This window comes from Dromiciops gliroides, chromosome 2 (assembly GCF_019393635.1).
Source record: "Dromiciops gliroides isolate mDroGli1 chromosome 2, mDroGli1.pri, whole genome shotgun sequence".
Lineage (NCBI taxonomy): Eukaryota > Metazoa > Chordata > Mammalia > Microbiotheria > Microbiotheriidae > Dromiciops > Dromiciops gliroides.
Genome location: NC_057862.1, coordinates 638,895,834 through 638,913,568, shown reverse-complemented (window position 1 = coordinate 638,913,568; position 17,735 = coordinate 638,895,834). Strand labels below are relative to the sequence as shown.

General features: G+C 58.0%; 1 protein-coding gene across 2 annotated transcripts; it reads left to right on the top strand.

Moving 5' to 3' along the window:
- Nucleotides 1-4,453: 4,453 nt before the first annotated feature.
- On the top strand, nt 4,454-17,257 carry ESRP2 (epithelial splicing regulatory protein 2). Of its 2 annotated transcripts, none has more exons than XM_043987537.1 (17): nt 4,454-4,582; nt 4,722-4,886; nt 5,318-5,446; nt 11,487-11,600; nt 11,720-11,834; nt 12,059-12,154; nt 12,261-12,315; nt 12,451-12,561; nt 12,667-12,799; nt 12,900-12,942; nt 13,544-13,845; nt 13,942-14,163; nt 14,269-14,467; nt 14,725-14,914; nt 15,173-15,338; nt 15,762-15,870; nt 16,369-17,257. In XM_043987537.1, the coding sequence occupies exons 1-16, from the start codon at nt 4,466-4,468 to the stop codon at nt 15,849-15,851; spliced, it is 2,247 nt and encodes a 748-aa protein (XP_043843472.1). In that variant the 5' UTR covers nt 4,454-4,465; the 3' UTR covers nt 15,852-15,870; nt 16,369-17,257. The 2 variants fall into 2 exon arrangements, with proteins under 2 accessions (XP_043843472.1, XP_043843471.1); XM_043987536.1 differs by having other exon boundaries at nt 16,337-17,257.
- Nucleotides 17,258-17,735: the final 478 nt, after the last annotated feature.

Genomic DNA, 17,735 nt, shown 5'->3' with positions numbered 1-17,735 from the left:
TCACACAGCTATTAAGTGTCAAGTGTCTGAGGCTGGATTTGAACTCAGGTACTTACTCCTGAATCCAGGGCTGGTGCTCTATCCACTGCCCCACCCAGCTGCCCCCACACATTGAGTTTTAGTGGTCTACTACACCTCCAGTTTCATATGTCCAATAGGGCAGTTGGAAATTCTAGACTGGAGGTCTCCAATTCTTGGCTTGCTTCAAGTCAGAGCTAAACTCTCACTCTCTACAAGATTCCATTCCTGGTCCCCCTTAATTCTAGTGCCTTCTCTGTTGATTATCTCAAATTTATCCTGCAACTATCTTGTTTATATATAATTATTTCCATGGTATCTTCCCAATTAGACTGTCCAGTTCAGGCACTTAGTAGACACTTAATCAAATGTTTCCTGACTAATAAAAACTTGTTCAATTCACATTTCGAATTGAATCGAGAAAGGACTGGGGAAGAATGGAGGACGCTGGGAGGAGTTCTGAAGTGTGGAAAGGGGAGAAGGGGAGCTTACGGAGAATGCCTTTAATTCTCTCACGGAAGTCAAAGAGGAAATTCTTTGCAGAGAGGGATAAAGGACAGGAACCTAAGGGGGAAAAAAAAAGATGAAATCCACACTTTCACACCCTTCCTCACACACACATCAAAGATAATTCACTTTCTAGAACATCGAACACTCTAAACACTCAATTTCACAAGACCCCCTAAACACAGCAAAGACATTCGGTTTTTACCAATATAGCCCCGATGCAAGACACTGGATTACAAGCACACTCCCCCCCACCCCCCAAGACACATTCCCTTTCACGTGCACCCTCCCTCCCCCCCAGATACACGATGCAGACACTCCCTTTCTCGTACACCCCAAGACAATCGGCCACACTCCCTTTCAATCACACGCACCCAGGATAACTCACTCCCACACTTTCGGCCCCGTCTTCAGAGCAGTGGGGCGGGGCTGCTTACTCCTTTTCAGTCCCCAGGCAACCGGTGCTCTGGGATCTCCTCGCCAGCGAAGCCAAACAAACAGTCTCCGGAGGCTTCCCTTCTACCTCACCATCCCCGCCCCCCCTCCACCCCAGTCCCCAGCAGGGCTCGCAGTCCCAGACAATCAACTGTAGCAGCCTTAGTCTAGGCGTCCGTGGGGTGGAGGAGGACCTTGGAAGGGGGTGGCGGGGAGAGGGCTGAGTGACTGACAGTCGGGCCGGTTCCTGGAGGACTCCGGTGCCCGTTGAGGGGTGGGGGCGGGTAGAGACAGGATTCAGCAAATCCCTCTCCTCGAGGAATCGGGTGCTTGGGGGATGGGGTGGGTGACCAGGGCGGGGACAGGAATCGCAGCGACCTGGCTACTGGACAAAGGTGCCCACTCCTGCAGGGAGGAGGAGCTTTGTCCTGGGTCCCCTCCCCTGCCTCACTTCTTCCGTGGGTGAGATGATCTCCCCGTCCTCTCTCTCCAAGAGCCCCTCAAACGAGATATTTGTAAAATACAGTTCCTGGCACAAAAGCAGGCGCTATAGAAATGCTCATTTCCTACAGTGAGGTTATCTTCCCCTTCCCACCTTTCCCAGCGCCCCTCCAGCCACGCCGGAGGTGGGGAGAGCAGGGGCCTCGGGAGAAAGAGGATGGGAAGGTCGGAGCTCCCTCTCGGGAGATCGGGCCAGGCTAGGGCCGGGGAGGACGGGACGTGTCCGCTCGGGAGCCGTCGGCCAGTTCACCTGCGGGCGCGGAGCACGTGGGCCGTCGGCTCCCAAACTTCCGGACAGTGGCCAGACGGCGCGAAAGTCTCGGGGGAAGGGGGAGGCTGGGCAGCGGAAGGAGCCGATCGGGACCCCGCCCTGGGCAGGTTACAGATTAGCCCGAGGTCTGGCGCTGGGCTCGGGCTGGGGGCCGGGGGCCGGGCGGAGAGGCGCGGCCCGGAGGCAGGTGGACGGGAAGGGGGGGCCGGGCGGTCCGGACTCTCGGCCTGGAGACTGCCCGGGAGCGGGGAGCCAGCCCTTCCATCTGCTGCGCCTCTCCGCCGCCTTCCAGCCCCAGCATCTCGTGCATGGGGGAGGGGGCCGTTCCGCAGGCTCGGTTCCACCTCTCCCGGGCTCAGCTGGCAGCTCCGGCTCTGATTGGAGGGACCGGATCCAGCCCTCGGGGAGAGCCCTTTCTAGAACGGCGGCCAGCCCCGCGCTTCCCTCTTCCTGACGCCCGAGTACTCAGAGCCAGCCGGCCACAATGAAACACTGCCTTCGCTTCTGTTTTGTTCTCTGTTCCGGAGCGTTAATCCCGAGGCTTCCCCTAGACGGGCACCTCCGAGCCTGCGCATCTCCTCTCTCGGCCCCCTCCCCCCAAACTGCACCTAGGCTTGCTGCACACAGTAAGCTTGCTGCACACCGTAGGCTCGAGAAACGCGCCCGTAGTTGAGAACTAATGCAACTGTGAGCGGCTACAATGTTTTAACACTCGTAGAATTTCAGTGCTCCCAGAGGTCGGTTGGTCTAATCTCTAGTGGAGGCGCTTTTATCAATTCACTTTATTATTCAGAGAGGGACATCAGTAAAATCTGGGTGGGGGATTGGCGGGCTGGAGGGTCCCTTCCAGTTCTAAAGTTCTGAGATTTTAGGACTGCCCTCCATCCCTATGTACATGCCCCCAGGTTGTGTAGGGAGGAAGTACTTTGGCTGAGTCGAATAAACCCTGGATTTCTGGTCAGTTGACCTGAGTTTGTCTTTGCCACTTACTATCTCCGGTGACCTTGACTGAGCCGAGTCATTTTCTGATTCTGAACCTCTTTTTGTTCTCGTTTGTAAAATGGCGGTAATATTTACACTGGATCTTCACAGGTTGCTGGGATCATTCAGTCACCAAGCAGCTCCTGAGTGATAGACACTTTGATGAGCACTGGTGAATCAGAACAGCCAAAGACAATCCCTGCTGTCCAGGAGCTTACGATCTAAGGGACTAGACAATGTGCAAACAAGCCCGTGCGGTATAAACAAGATATGTTTCAGGAAATTTGGGGAGTTGTCGCCGAGGGAAGGCATTCAGATGAAGGAGGCCAGGGTGTCTTGTAGAAGGTGGGGTTATTTGGGACTTGAAGAAGCCAGGGAAGCGGATTGGGGGAGGGGGAGAGACAGAGAAGAGGAGAGAATTTGAGGCCTGAGGGAGAGGGGGTCAGAGTGCTTGTAGGGAGATGGAATGTTTTGAATGAGGGAGAGCAAGGAGGCCTGTGATGCTGGATCTCTGTATGTCAAATTTTGGCCCTCACAATCTCAATGTCTGGGAGGAAGGGGTGACTAAAGGTAGAAAGAAGCCAGCTTGTCAAGGGTTTTAAAAGCCAAACGGGATTTTATATTTGATTCTGGAGGTATTGGGAATTCACTGGAGTATATTGAATGGGGGTGGGGTGGGGTGGTTTGGCCTGACTTCCAAGGAGATAGTATATGCAAAACCTTTTGCAAACCTAAAAGCCTTAATAAGTAAGTCATCATTCGTTATGTAGGGCCTGGGAAAAGCAGCCCCTTCTGAACATGAAGTGAACTACCATCAGGGAAAGTAAACTTGGCTGGAGAGTTTCCTAAAGTCCTTCAAAGACATGAGTTCTTTGAACAGACAGGCACTAAAAGCAAGTTATGGGAAAGGTGTAGGGAAGATAGAGAGATGAATAACACCTGGCCCTTTGCCCTCCAGGAGTCTATAATCTAGTAGGGGAATTGGAGCTGTGCACCAGTAATTGTAACAGGAGGTAGAATCATGATAAGGGAAGTGCCATCAGACTAGTAGTAGTGGAGGAGTTCAGATCCTGGGTTAAAGGCCCCTCAGCTTGACTCTCTTAGCAGCGACCGAGCAAGCAGGCGTGGATCTTTGTAACTAGAGCCCCAGAGTCCTGAAAGCCCCGGGAGAAGCAGGCCAAGCCAGAACTGACCTGGACGTGACCCCCGACAGGGCCTTACTGACCCCAGGTGACCTCAGCCAGGCCCGAGCTGCCATTTTGTCCCCCTTCAAGTATTTCCATGGGGCTTCCTGGAATCGGCAGCGAGGGCGGAGGGCAGCAGGTGAGGGAGACTGTGACCTTGCGGTCCGTGCCCTCTCCCGGCCGCTCGGGGCCCTTAGCGTGCCGGCGCACCTGGCGGCCGGGCCCAGCGAGGGGCCCGGCGGCCTAGCGAGGGCCTCTCCTTTAGACGGAGGGAAGGCGGAGGGGCGAGGCCGGGGGGTGGGGGGGGTGGGGGCTGGGGTGTGAGTGTGCGAGTGTGTGTGTGTTTTCCCCTCTTCTTCCTCCTCCTCCTCGGATCTCTCCCCAAACCAATCAGGCCAGCTGAGCCGGGCCGATCCTCCCCTCCCCAGGTCCCTCCTCCACCTCCCCCCAGGAGCCAATGCCCGCTCCCTAGGGGAGCCGCCTCCAGTCACGTGGGCCAGGCCGGGGCAGGTAACTCCTGGGAGGGCGGGGGCGGTGGGGGGAGCCGGAGCTCGGCTGGGTCTTTGCCATGAAGCCAGAGGGGAAAAGCCCGAGCGCGGTCAGCCTGCCTCCACTCGGCCCAGCGCGCAGAGGAGGTGGAGGTCGGGCCGGAGGCGGCCGAAGAGAGCAGCAGCCCTGGCTCCAGGTAGGGCCGCCCCGTCTGGCGTCCCGGGCCCCCCCCCCCGCTCCCCGGGGTCCCCCGGCCGCGGTCCTCGCGGGTGTGTGTGCGTGGGTGTGCGTGTGCTCGCCCTCCCCCTGGGCCTGACCCGTGTCTTTGATTGTAGCCCTCCCCTCCCCGGGCCATGACGCCGCCGCCTCCTTCTCCGCACCCTGACTCCCTGGTGGTCTTGTTTGGGGCAACCGCTGGTGCTCTGGGGGCTAAACTGGGCTCGGATGAGAGGGAATTAATTCTCTTGGTGTGGCAAGTTGTGGATCTTCACAGCCGGAAGGTAGGGACGGCGGGGCCGGGGTGGTGGTGGTGGTGGTGGTGGTGGTGGTGGTGGTGGTGGCGGCCGTGGTTGGTGGTGGTGGTCGGTGGCGGCGGCGGCGGGACTGGGAGCCGCGGGCGGGGACGAGGCCCCCCGGGGCGCTCCGGGCCCCCCACGAGTCCCGGGCTTCCGCCCGAGGGGCGCCGGGAGGAGCCGGCCCTGCCCGAGGGGCGCTTCCCCCGGCGGCCGCGAGCTCCGCGCGCCTCTGCGAGCTGTTGGGGGGGGGGTGTCGGCTGGCTCTGGCCATTCGGCCCCCCCCTCCCCCGCTGGCTTCGGGGCCGTCCGTGGGGGAGCCCTCGGGCAGGCTTCGGGTGGGATGGGGAGGCCGCGGAGCTCGAGCCGCGGCCCCCTTCGCGCCGCTGACTGCACCCCCTTTCCCCCCGTGGCCGCAGGTGGGGACCCTGCACAAATCCCTGGTGCGCGCGGACGACACCGAGCTGAGCGAGCAGTGCAGGGAGGCCAGCGGTCTGAGCGCAGAGGGGCTGGGCCGGGCCGAGCCGCTGGACAAAGTGCTGCAGCAGGTGAAGGGTTAACCCCAGTGGGGTTGGGGTCCCCGCCCCCTCCCTGGCTTGGCTGCTTGGACCCCGGCCTCCTTCCCCCTCCCCAGCCCCCGACGGCCCATGTGCTTTTCCTCGGCCCTCCTAGTGCAGCCAAGCTCTCCTTTTGGGAAGAACTTCTAGGGAAGGACTCACCGGCGGAGGGGGAGGGGAGGGACCGAAATCTGCCAGTTTGGGCTAGTTTCCCCCCTCCCCCACCTCAACTATTCCCCCCCAAACTGAAGCACTTTGAGGAGCCCCCCCCCCAACTTTGGGCAGAGGGCAGCAGGGAGGACTTGATGGTTCCAAAAAGGTCTCGTATCTGATGAAGAAGAGAGCTGGGTGGTTTTTGGAGGTGGGGGCGGTTTCCAGTGTATATTGCCTGTCTGGGAAAATTCAGGTAGGGGTGCTGGGGGGTTTGGCTGCCCCCTTGTCGTGAAGCTAAACCTGCCGGGGCAGTAGAACTAGTTTCTGTTGTTTGAAACTCTCAGTGACTGGGGTGATTTTCGGGGAGGAGGGGTGGGAGTTTCTATAAGGGGGGGGTCAAGTACTTAAGGGATAGGGGTGTGCTCCTCCTCCTGGCCAGCCCGGTCCCCTGCCCTGGATGTGGGGAGGGGGGAGAGAAGGGCGCCCCCTCCGACTTCCGCAGGTCTGAGCCTGTCCTGGGTTTTACCAGAGGTTGGGGGTATGTTTATCTTTGCCTTTGCTATGAACCCCTTTATGACTGGGTCCAGTGCAGGTGGGATGCCAGCAAGGCCCCTGGAGGGGTGGGTGGGTCCTGCTTGGGTGGAGTAGGTAATTCTAGGGCCTGGGAAGAAACTGATTTTCCTGTCACTGTGGGGCTGGGCCGGGCAGGCATCAGGCCTAGGCTTGGGATCCAGCCTTGTGGGAGAAGCAGATTTGGGGTGAGCCGATGGTGCCTTCCATTTCTGCCTTGTGCTAGGTCCTCTGAGGCCTGGGGTCTCTTTGCTGCCTTTTATGCAGCTGTGACTCTTTCCCCAGATCTAGGAGGGAATTTATCTTTCTCTTACCCTTCCCCCTCTTTTCCAAATCTAAGTCTTGCCCCCTTGCCCGATGTGTTTCAGATACAGCAGGGGCCTAGACTGGTTGACCTCTTCTGGGATCTGTGGGTGACTCAAAAAAGCCAATGTGGGCGTGGGCGTGAGATGTTCATAGGCTTTAGCAGGGTATAATTTAAAGAGCAAAGGATTTATAATCAAACCTTGGATTTGAATCCCGATTCTACCATTTGCTTGGCCCTGTGACCTCAGACAAATCACTTCCCCTCCCTGGGCCTCAGTGTCTTCATCTTTTGAGGATGGCAGGTTTGTTTTTCTTTTTTCTCTAGGGTTCCTTAGATTTCATAGGTTCGGTGGATTTCCCACCTCCACCCCTTTCCAATGGCTCTTTGCCTTGACCTCTGAACAGGGAGGATAAGGTAGGGACAGGTTGTTTGGGTTCCAGCTCCCTGATGACTTAATGTGCCCGTAGGCTTGTCGCTTGAGCCACATACATATGCCAGGTCACAAGATAGGAACTTGAGTCCAGAGAGGAATATTCGGCCCCTTGCATTCTGGGGTGTGTGTGGGGGGGGGGGGGCTTGTGTCCAGTGGGAACAGCTGGAGGAGGGATGAGAACCTTAGGGACACTTAGCTATTGGTTATGGGTCAGGAAAAGAGGATGCTGCATAGAATGGGGATTTATTTAATCATGGCAGGGTTACTAACCACCTCCCTAGGAAAAGGAGGAGATGCTCTCTGGGGGGATGGTGGCTTGGTGGTGGGCGAAAGGCAGGAAGCGGCACAACCAGGTGGTCTTGTCTTAGCCCCTTTTACTTTAGGGGGCAGATGGGGACAGGAGCAGTTTGGGAGTGGGTTCTAAGTGTTGGGATAGCCACAGGTGGCCTAGAAGCCCCATAATTCCCTCCCCACCCCCTCAAGACAAGGCTGTTGCCATGCCAGTGAGATCTGTATTCGAGACTTTCCTACTTGAGAGTTGAGATCTTGCTCAGTGGCTTGGTCTTTGTGTGTCATGACCCCCCCCCTTTCCCCAAACCCCTTTTCTCAGTTTTGCTTTATAGGGGAGGGGAAAGTGACTCATTGTTGTTGATCCCTCCCTCCCCTTCCCAGTAGAAATAGCTTGATCAGCACGGGAGGTAGGGTGGGGAACAAGTCTAGAGTGAGAAAAAGTGGGTGTGATATTCCTGGTCCCCTAAGGTAATCCATCAGAGGTTCCTTGATATCCCCCATTATGACTGACTTCTGAGGCCCATGTGACGCTCTCCTAATGTTCTTATTTGTGGCTTCTGAGCCCACTCTTTCTAATGCTACATCTCCCCATCACCTTTCCAGCTCCCCCCCCCCCCCAGGGGATAGGGGAAGGAGACCTTGGTGGCTCCACATCTGGCTCTGGCTGTCCAGAAGTGGGGAGCTGTCCATAAAGTGGAGCAGGATGGAGAGGAAAGAGTTCAAGACTTGGAGTCCAAAGCCCTTGGTTCAAATTCTGCCTTTAAAACGGGGGTGGGAGTGAGAATCTCTTAGGGTACTCCCCCCCCTCCGCCCAGCTCTCACATTCTATCTATGACCTAGTGGGTGGATGCTAGGCAGGACTGTTTGGGAATGGCATAGTAGATATCCTGAGGTCAGGAAGACCCAAGTTCAAATCCTGCCTCAGACGCTAGCTGTCATGACCCTGGGCCATTCACTTACCCTCTTCCTTGGTTTCCTCAGTTGTAAAATGTGGTTGATGATAATAGGGCCTACAGGGTGCAGCTAGGTGGCGCAGTGGATAAAGCATTGGCCCTGGATTCAGGAGTACCTGAGTTCAAATGCGGCCTCAGACAGCTGTGTGACCCTGGGCAAGTCACTTAACCCCTATTCCCGCAAAAAACCAAACCAAAACAAAACATAGGGCCTACAACCTCCTGGGATTGTTGTGAGTATACAATGAGATATTTGTGAAGTGTTTAGCCCAGTACCCAGCACATAGTAGGTGCTTAATAAATGCTTATTCCCTCCCCTCCCCGTCTTCCTTTTTTTCTGTGTTCTAGGTCCCTGGATCGGGAGCCCTTGCATATAAATTTGCCAGTGAAGGTGTGTGGGCAGAGGCCTCCACCCTGAGAACGCTCCCTTTGCGGAGGCTGGCCCAGCCCAAACTCCCAACTGTGGGAGACGCCTTAGCGAGCCCAGGCCTGTCTGAGCCTGGGTCCTGCCTCTGCCCCTAGCCCTGTGGCTTCCCTTGCTTAAGTCTGCTGCTCCCTCCCTTTCTGAAACGCTGGGCTTTGGATCAGATTCAGCATTTATTAAGTGCCTCTTAAATGCCCGACCCTGTGCCCATGTCAGTAAGCATTAAACACCTGCTGTGTACCGGGCAGTGGACTAAGGAGACAAGTGTAGGGGTTCGTTTTGCCAGGGATACGAAGATAGTGGGGTAAGTGTGATGTGTAAACAGACAGAAGTGTGAGCTTCCTCACCAAGGCCAGAAGGCTTCTTGGAGGAGGTGTCGTCTGAGGTGGCCCTCGCAGGGCAAAGGTATGAAGCCAGGAGAGCAGGGACTGAGCAGTGACAGGAGTCTGGTGCCCTTGAAAGGCAGACAACACAAAGGGCGTCGAGTGAAATGAGGCTGGGCAGCTGTGTGCCGGCTCCTGTTTGTAGAGGGCTCGAACAGCAGGCCTCAGCATGGGGAGATCCTGAAGACCCTCCGTAGCGGGTTGGCCTGGGGGTGACCTTGAGTAAGTCACTTATCCCTGGGGCTCTGGTAGCCCTGTCTGCTCCAATGAGAGGAGCTATTGATGGGCGGGAGGGTACCAGAGCCATTGAATCTTTAGGAAGCTCATCAGTGAAGGGGGAATCGCATCCATCTGAGCCCAGGGGGTGTGTTGGGGTTATTCCCAATCAACAGTCTAGGGGACTGAGGCTCAGGAAAGGGAGAGACAGGACTGTTTTCTAGGAGGTTTGGGTTTTTGTGGGGTTTTTTTAAACCTCTCTCCCACCCCCACCTCCATTCTGAACAAACACTGCCTGGTGTTCCGTGGATGTCAATACAGCCAGGGCCAAAGCTCACTCTGCCTGGAGAGTTTGTCCTTGGGAAGGGGCAGCCTGTTAGCCAGTCCCCGGGTCAGGCTTCTCCCTGGGCTCTGTCCATGGCCCAGGGGGGACTAGGGTGAGGTGGACACTACTGGGTTTGTCTGGCCTCATGTCCTCACCCTCTGAAGCCTCAGTTTTCTCACCTGGGCCCATAGAGGTATATGTGTGTGTGTGGGGGGCTGGGGTACTGTCTGTCTGCCTTTTGGTTCACCGTAGATATGGTTGGTGTAGCCAGGTTTCAGATTCCTGTCTAGGGGGGCAGCTAGGTGGCTCAGTGGATAAAGTACCATCCCTGGATTCAGGAGGACCCGAGTTCAAATCCAGCCTCAGACACTTGACACTTAGTAGCTGTGTGACCCTGGACAAGTCACTTAACCCCAATTGCCTCACCCCCCCCCCAAAAAAAAAAAAAGATTATGGTCTAGGCCTTAGGTCTCTGTACTCCTCTTCATAGCCAGGCCCCAGAATTGCCCAAGACTAAGGGCTTGTACCTGGGGAAGCTCACAGGTAACTGGCATGAGGTGATACCTCTGGGCTCCCCCCTCCTTTCTCTTTCACTCTCTCTGTCTCACTGTGGATGTTCTTGGGGCTCTGGCTAGCTCCTGCTCTACACCCTGAAGTGTACGGGGTTGGAGAAGGAGATGGAACTGTTGAGGTGGGTCCCGGATGAAGGTGCCAGCATTCTCTTCCACCTCTCCCTCTCCTAATTCCTGATTATTGGCCCGGTGGGGGGGGGGTGGAGAAGAGTGTTGAGCTCATTGTGAGTAGCACTTATGGTGCTCTGAGGTATGTAAAGCACTTTACAAATGTCTCATTTGATCCTGGCCACAACCCCAGGAGGAAGGTGCTACTAGTATACAGATGAGGACACTGAGGTTAAGTGACTTGCCCAGGGTCACACTGTTAAGTGGCTGAGGACTGGTCCAGAGCGGCATCCCCTGTACCCCGGGCTGCCTCACTCTGTACCCTCAGAGAAGCTTTGCTGGGTGCTCTTCCTGTCTTGGATTCCCCCAGGCCCCCATCTGCTCTGGGTACAGGGTAGTAGCCAGTTTGATCTCTGGAAAGGGGGTGAGGGCAGTGAGACTCCCAGCTCATCCCCCAGACACACACTCTCACACTCGCTCTCCAGGTGTGGCCCAGTGACACAATCTTGCTGGACCAGTTTTTCCACCTGAATGTTCTCTTGTCCTCCCCAATCCCTTGGTTAATGTGGACAGATGTGGCCACGTGTCTTTTGCACTCAAGCTTGAGTGTGCTCGCACAGACACACAAACACACCCTCTCCCCCCCCCCCCCAAGTGGCTAGTGCTTAGCATAGGAGACACAGTAGGGGGGGGGCTCAAAGTTGTTCAAGGTTAACCCCCCCCTTTCTTAAGGAGGCCTTGCTTTTCTAGGGAAGGAGGGAGTTGTGGGGGATTTATTTGTGTGTGTGTTGGGGGGAGAGGGCATCCCGGAGCAGGCGGCAGGTTTTTTGTTCAGTCTTTGCCTTTGAAGAAGTCCTGCTTTCTAACTGGGGTGGGGGTGGGGTGGGGGTTGGGAAGCTTGGGGAGCTCAGGAGTGTGGCACCACAAGCAGCTGGGGTCTTGCCAAGCAGGATAGGACTGAAGCAAGTCTCTTGTTCCTTCCCAGCTCCCTGCCCAGAGGAGGGGAGGCCTGCTTTCCTCATCCTATAACCTAACCTGTTCCTCCAGCTTGGAGCTTTGTCTCCCCCCCCCAACCCTTCACCCCAAAACCTCTACCCTAGCGCTTGGGGCTGCTGGGTCCCTGCCTGGGCAGGCCAGGGGAGGGGGGAAGTTGGGAGACAGCTGGGGCTAATACCTGAGGGGTTCGTGGGGTACAGCTGTGAGGAAATCAGGTGGTTTTCTTGGTTTGTGGGGGGAAGAATTGGCTGGTGAGCCTTGGCCATGCTTTCGACTGCCCTCCTCGGCTTCCTCCTCTAGTTCTCACAGTTGGTCCTGGGGGACGTGGAACTCTTGGGCGGAGGCTCCTATACGCTCTGCACAGATGGGCCGCTCCTGGTGCGCCAGGTCCTCCACCCGGAGGCCTCCAGAAAGGTGTGAGGGGGTGGGGCAGGGAGGGCATGGGGGTGGGGGCTGGCAGGCCAAGGGTCTTCCCAGGCTCTGCTTTCTGGCTCCCAGTTCACCACCCCCTTTGCCCCTTCATTCACCCCCAGAACCTGGTGCTTCCCGACCCCTTCTTCTCCTTCTACGATCTGCGCAGGGAGTTTCATGCTCGGCGTCCTGAGGCTGGCCCAGCCCGAGACCTCACTGTGTCCACCATGGCCCAGAGTATCCTTACCTTCCCTCGATCTCTTTTGGGGCCCACGGAGGGGAAGACTCGGCTCTGGTGGGGGGTGGGAGAGGGTGTGTCTCTGTGTCTCAGGACACCTTGGATGCGTCCAGGCCCTCAGGAGAGGACCTTGGGCCCCTGTGTCTGTGGGCCCTGTCCCTGTGCCCGTTCACTACCACATAGAGAAGAGGTTTTCCTTCACGCCTCCCCTCCACCTTCCCAGACTTGGGACTGGAAACAGACGCCACCGAGGATGATTTCGGGGTGTGGGAAGTAAAGACCATGGTGACCATTGTCTGCCATCTGCTCTCAGAGCAAAGTGAGTTCTGGCCTCTGGCCCTGGCCCTGGCTCCCCACGCTGTTGCCATCCTGGGCCCTGGGGTCGTCTTCCCAAGCCCAGCCCCTCATCTGCTTCTCTCTCTCAGATCACAGTTTCATGGAGCCTGAAATTGTCAAGTGCAAGTATGACTCGGGACCATGGTAAGCTCCCAGGGCAGGAAGAGGGAGCTGGGGAGGGACCCCCTAAGGAGAGAGCTCCTGGGCGGGGCGGGGGGGGCAGGCGGGGCTGGTCCTGAGGTGGACCTCCTGATGGCTCTTGGCGCTTGGCCTCCGCAGCAGCAAGGCCGAGGTGGTGGACAACGAGACAGTCGTGCGAGCGAGGGGCCTCCCTTGGCAGTCATCTGACCAGGACATAGCCCGCTTTTTCAAGGGGCTCAACATTGCCAAGTGAGGGGATGAAGGGGGACGTGGGGGAGAGAGAATGTTACCCACCCACCGGGAAAGGGGCCCCTGAGAGCCTTGGATGACCGTGCCACCTCTGACCCCTGCCAGGGGGGGCGTGGCATTGTGCCTCAATGCCCAGGGCCGAAGGAACGGGGAGGCGCTCGTGCGGTTTGTGGACTCGGAGCAGAGAGACCTGGCGCTGGAGCGGCACAAGCACCACATGGGTGCCCGTTACATCGAGGTGGGTGTCCGGAGGTGTGGAGGTGGGGTGGGGGGTGGCACTGGGGCCCAGGGGGCTCCTCACACCCGCTAACATGAGGATGTATCTGTCCTCTTGGCAGGTATACAAAGCCTCAGGGGAAGAGTTCCTCAAGATTGCAGGGGGTGAGTGACCTGGGCCGGGGGGGGGGGGGGGGGGGGGGGGGAATGCATCCAGTTCTCTTAACGCAGCGGTTTAACCAGCCTTTGCTCAGATACCTTCTCTGTGGTCTGGAGGCTCTGACCCCGCTGGTGACTTAGTAATAATAACCAGCATTTATGTGGTGCCTGCCATGTGCCAGGCGCTATGTTGCGCAAGGCACAAACACTGTCTTGCTTGAGCCCCTCAATGGCCCCGGGAGGTAGGTACTATTGTTACCCCCACTTTACCATTGAGGAAACTGAGGCAGAGTGACTTGCCCAGGGTCACCGAGATCCGGCTGGATTTGAACTCAGGTCTTCCTGACGCCAGGCCAGTGCCCTGTCCACCGTGCACCCAGCTGCCCCGTGTCAGTGACTCAGTATTGGGGAATCCCAAGGACCCCATTGGCTTTCTCGGCTCTCTCCTGCTTCCTTGCTGTGTGACTTTGGGAAAGTCATTTCCCTTCTCTGGATCTCCATTTCCCCTGAGTAGAACCAAGGTCCCTTTAAGTTGTAAAGCCTATGCTCCTGCACGCTAACCCCCCTCCTTGTCCCTCCCTGTGTCTCCATGTCTGTCCGTCCCCAGGCACATCCCACGAGGTAGCTCAGTTCTTGTCGCAGGAGGACCAGGTGATCATTCGTATGCGGGGGCTGCCCTTCGCAGCCACGCCTGCCGACGTGCTGGCCTTCCTGGGTCCCGAGTGCCCGGTGACTGGTGGTCCCGAGGGCCTGCTCTTTGTGCGCTACCCGGATGGGCGCCCCACAGGTGATGCCTTCGCCCTCTTTGCCTGTGAGGAGCTGGCTCAGAGCGCACTGCGCAAACACAAGGGCATCCTGGGCAAGCGCTACATCGAGCTGTTCCGGAGCACGGCGGCCGAGGTTCAGCAGGTATGGGCGCCGGGCACCGTGATGGCGGCGATCCTGGTGGAGCTGGGTCTTCCTGGTGTCTGACACGCCCTCTGTCCCTCCTCTGGCTTCCGTCAGGTTCTGAACCGCTACTTGTCAAGCCCACTGATCTCAACGCTTCCAGCCCCACTGATCCCAGTGCTGCCTGCCCCATTCCCCTTGGCAGGTGCGGGCGTGCGTGACTGTGTCCGTCTGCGGGGCCTGCCCTACACTGCCAGCATCGACGATATCCTGGGCTTCCTAGGGGAGGCAGCCGGGGACATCCGGCCCCATGGGGTGCACATGGTGCTCAATCAGCAGGTGAACAGGAGGGGGGGCCCTGTGGGAGGAGGGCCTGGGCAGCCCGGAGGGTGGCGGCCGTGTGAAGTGGGCGGCCGGGGCATGACAGAGTCTTGGTATGCGCAGGGCCGGCCGTCCGGAGATGCCTTCATCCAGATGAAATCTGCTGAACGGGCGCTTGTAGCTGCTCAAAGATGCCACAAAAAGATGATGAAAGAGCGCTACGTTGAAGTCTTCCCCTGCTCCGGGGAAGAGATGAGCCTCGTGCTGATGGGGGGCACTCTGAGCCGAAGCGGCATGTCCCCCCCACCCTGCAAGCTGCCCTGTGAGTGCACGCCTACCCTGCCCGCCCCCGCCCCCCCCCCCCCCCCAGCATCTGGGGCTGCCCCTCTTGTCAAAACCTGGGGGGACGTAGACTCGGCCGAGGTTTGGAGGGGGCTGGGAAGACCTTTCTTCTTCCCCTCCTTCCTCCAGGCAGGGAAGCTTGCGGCTGTCTGTCACTGCCTTGGGGGCTTCTCTCTGGGCCTCTTGATTTTTTCCTTACATAAAAGGAGGGGAATTGACTCTCCCTTTGCTCCCCAGGCCTCTCCCCTCCCACGTATGCTGCCTTCCAGACAGCCACGGCTGTGATCCCCACCGAGGCCACGGCCGCCCTTTATCCCCCGTCAGCCCTTCTCCCGGCGGCAAGAGCTCCCTCAGCCCCTACCCCCGTCACCTACTACCCCCCACCGGCCACTCAGCTCTACATGAACTACACAACTTATTACCCCAGGTAGGAGCCCCATCCCTCTCCCCACCACCCCGCCGCTGCTGGGCCTGTGCTTTGGTCCACTGGGCACCTCTTTCCCTCCCTCAGACTGCTGACGCTCCTCTTTTCCCTTCTCTGATTCCCTCCCCCACCATGCCAGGGGCCCTCTGTACCTTGCCCCACACTGCAAAGACTAAGTGTGACTGGAGAAGCCACGACACCCTGGGGGGAGCTGGGAGGAGGGAAGTTCTGACCGCAGAGACCTCGTTTCTTCCTCCTCAGCCCCCCAGTCTCCCCTACTACTGTGGGCTACCTCACTGCTCCCTCTGCGGCTGTGGCCCCGGCCCCCGCCTCGGTGCTGCAGCAGCCCGGGGCTCTGGTGAGGATGCAGGGACTCCCGTACACGGCCGGCGTGAAGGATATTCTCAGCTTCTTCCAGGGCTACCAGGTGAGAGCCTTCCCTGGGCAGCGGCTCCAGCCCCACGACCCATTCTAGGTCCTGGGCACCTGCTGAGAGGGAGGGAGAGGCCCGAGGGGGTCCGATTTGACTCCATGGGCCTGGGAAGAGAAATGGGCTTCCCAAATCCTGTTCTCACAACAGCCCCGTGGGGGGAGAGAATGCAGAGGTTGGCCCTGGTGTGCAGATGAGAAAGCTAAGCAGGAATGGCCTGGCCCTGAGCTGGGGCTTCTTCTAACTAGTGCCCGTCTTCTTCCCATGCTGCTCAGTCCAGGGGGCCAGGTTAAACATGGGCTCCCCCTGTTCCTAGCTCCGAGATGACCCCCAGCCCTCCCCCCTCCCCTGAATCTGTCCTGACATCGCACCTCCCCTCCACCTTAGCATCCTCCTTGACCCCTGTGTCACCCTCTGTAGCTTGCCCCTGACGACTACGCCAATCTGGTCCCGGTTGGTGACCCCCCCCGCCCTGCTCTACAAGCCCCCAAAGAGTGGGTGTGCTTGTAGCTGTGAGGGACCCGAGAAGGTAAGAGTCTGTGGGGGCCCTGGCCACCTGCCTGGCCGCTGGGCTCCGACCGTTCCACTAATCTACTGGTTGTTCTTCTTGCCAATCAGCTAACCCAGGGCCTTGGTGGGCGCGCTGTGATCGTGGGACCTGCTGGGATCGCGGGGGTGGGGGCAGTTTTTCAATGATATTTTTCTGTCCTTGGCTCCTTCCAATGCTTTGCTCCGATTCCCTCCTGCCAATTTTATTCTGCTCATGATGTGGTGGTGATGGATTCTCCTTTACCTGTAGTGATGTTCGGTTCACGTGGGTTGTGGTTCTAGCCTAGAGTCTCACCTCTTCTGATTGCCAGGGAAATCCCTCTGGACCAGGGTGGCTGGCCAGGCGCGTGGCCTCCACCCCAACGTGGCCCTGCCCTCTCGCCATGCCTCCCCACTTCCCCCCAAATTCCTGATGACTCAGCCCCTGCTCCCCCTGTCCCCCACAGCTCCCAGCAGACTCTGTCCTGGTCCTCCACAGCTTCAGCGGTCGGCCTCGGGGGGATGCCCTCGTCACCTTTCCCAGCCTGGATGCTGCACGTCGGGCTGTGGCTGAGGAACACGGCCGGACCCTGGGTGGTCAGCATGTCCAGCTCTCCCTGGTATGACCTGATATGCCAGGGGAGAGGGTCCAGACCCTTTAGTCTCTGACACCCAAGTGCCTTGAAGGGGAGAGGGGAGGAAGGGCTATTCCTTCCTCCTCCCCTGCCCTCAAATAGCCCCTTCCCCTTGTGTAACTTGTGATCCTTGCTTCCTGCTCTCTGCTCCCCCAGCCTTGGAATTCTGCAGAGGTGCACGACCCGACCCTTTTCTCCCCTTAATAGTTATGGGTGGCTTTGGGTTCCTAGCCCTTTGTGCCTACCCTGAAGCTTGGCCTCAAGTTTAGGAGGTTGGGGTGAAGAGCCTAAGATAGGGCCTCCTCCCCACCCTCCACACTGCCAGGCTGTAACCCTTTTAAGTTATGAATTTTTTTTTTAATTTAAGCCAATGCAGAAGGGAGTCCCTGTTTACACATGTGTGTACATTGTACATTGTGCCTATATGTGGGACTGCTCTGGTCAAGACCGGGCATGGTCCAGGGTTCATGGGTGGTGGGCCTCTCTGGCCCCGAGGGTGGAAACAGGCCATGCCCCTGTGTCTATCTTTTGTAGCTGTGGCCCAGATTCATCCCGTTTAAGAAAAGGGAGCCTCAAGGCCTGGCATCCCTCTCCCCCCGTGGGTGTGAGTGTGGGTGCATAGGGCTGGGAGAGCATCCCAGAGACCCACTGAACCATATCTATCATGTACCCTGCTCATTCTGCAGTGACCCAGACAGGCAGCCATAGAGGCCTGAAGGGAGGAGCCCTTTGAATAAAAGATGGAAACACTAACCCACCCTGCTTCTGTCCTGATTTTGTACATGTCCTCGTGGGGAGGGTGTTTGGAAAGATGCGGGGAATCGACATGGAGGGGGGCTTAGGTAGCTATAAGGAGAGACTTGCCTACCACCTCATCGAATCTACACCTTCCTGTCACTGTTTTGTCGCTATGGTCTGTACCTTCCAGTCTTGGAACCTGAGGGTTTCTGCTTCCCTCCTTCCCTCCCTCCCAACTTGGTAACATATGGACAATGGCTGGTGGGGAGCTAGTGCTCACTGCCCTGTGCATCATTGTTTGCCCAACAGAGGGCGCCCCTGGATTGTGAGCCTAAAGCCTGGGAAGCGTCAGTGGCTGTCCCGCCATGCTTCCCCAGCCCTTCCAAAATTGGCGCTATGCTGGGGCAGGTGGGACAAGCTGTCTGGTGAGCAGGCTTAATTTGGAAGGCCTCACGGATAAAGTGGTGTGTTGGAGTGTGTGGGGAGAGGGAGA

Bases quoted from the DNA above. Each gene is read 5' to 3' on its own strand.
- ESRP2 (XM_043987537.1), top strand. From the start codon at position 4,466: ATGAAGCCAGAGGGGAAAAGCCCGAGCGCGGTCAGCCTGCCTCCACTC. The intron at 11,835-12,058 runs GTATCCTTACCT...CCACCTTCCCAG, and splicing joins TGTGTCCACCATGGCCCAGA to ACTTGGGACTGGAAACAGAC. The intron at 12,943-13,543 runs GTGAGTGACCTG...GTCCGTCCCCAG, and splicing joins GTTCCTCAAGATTGCAGGGG to GCACATCCCACGAGGTAGCT.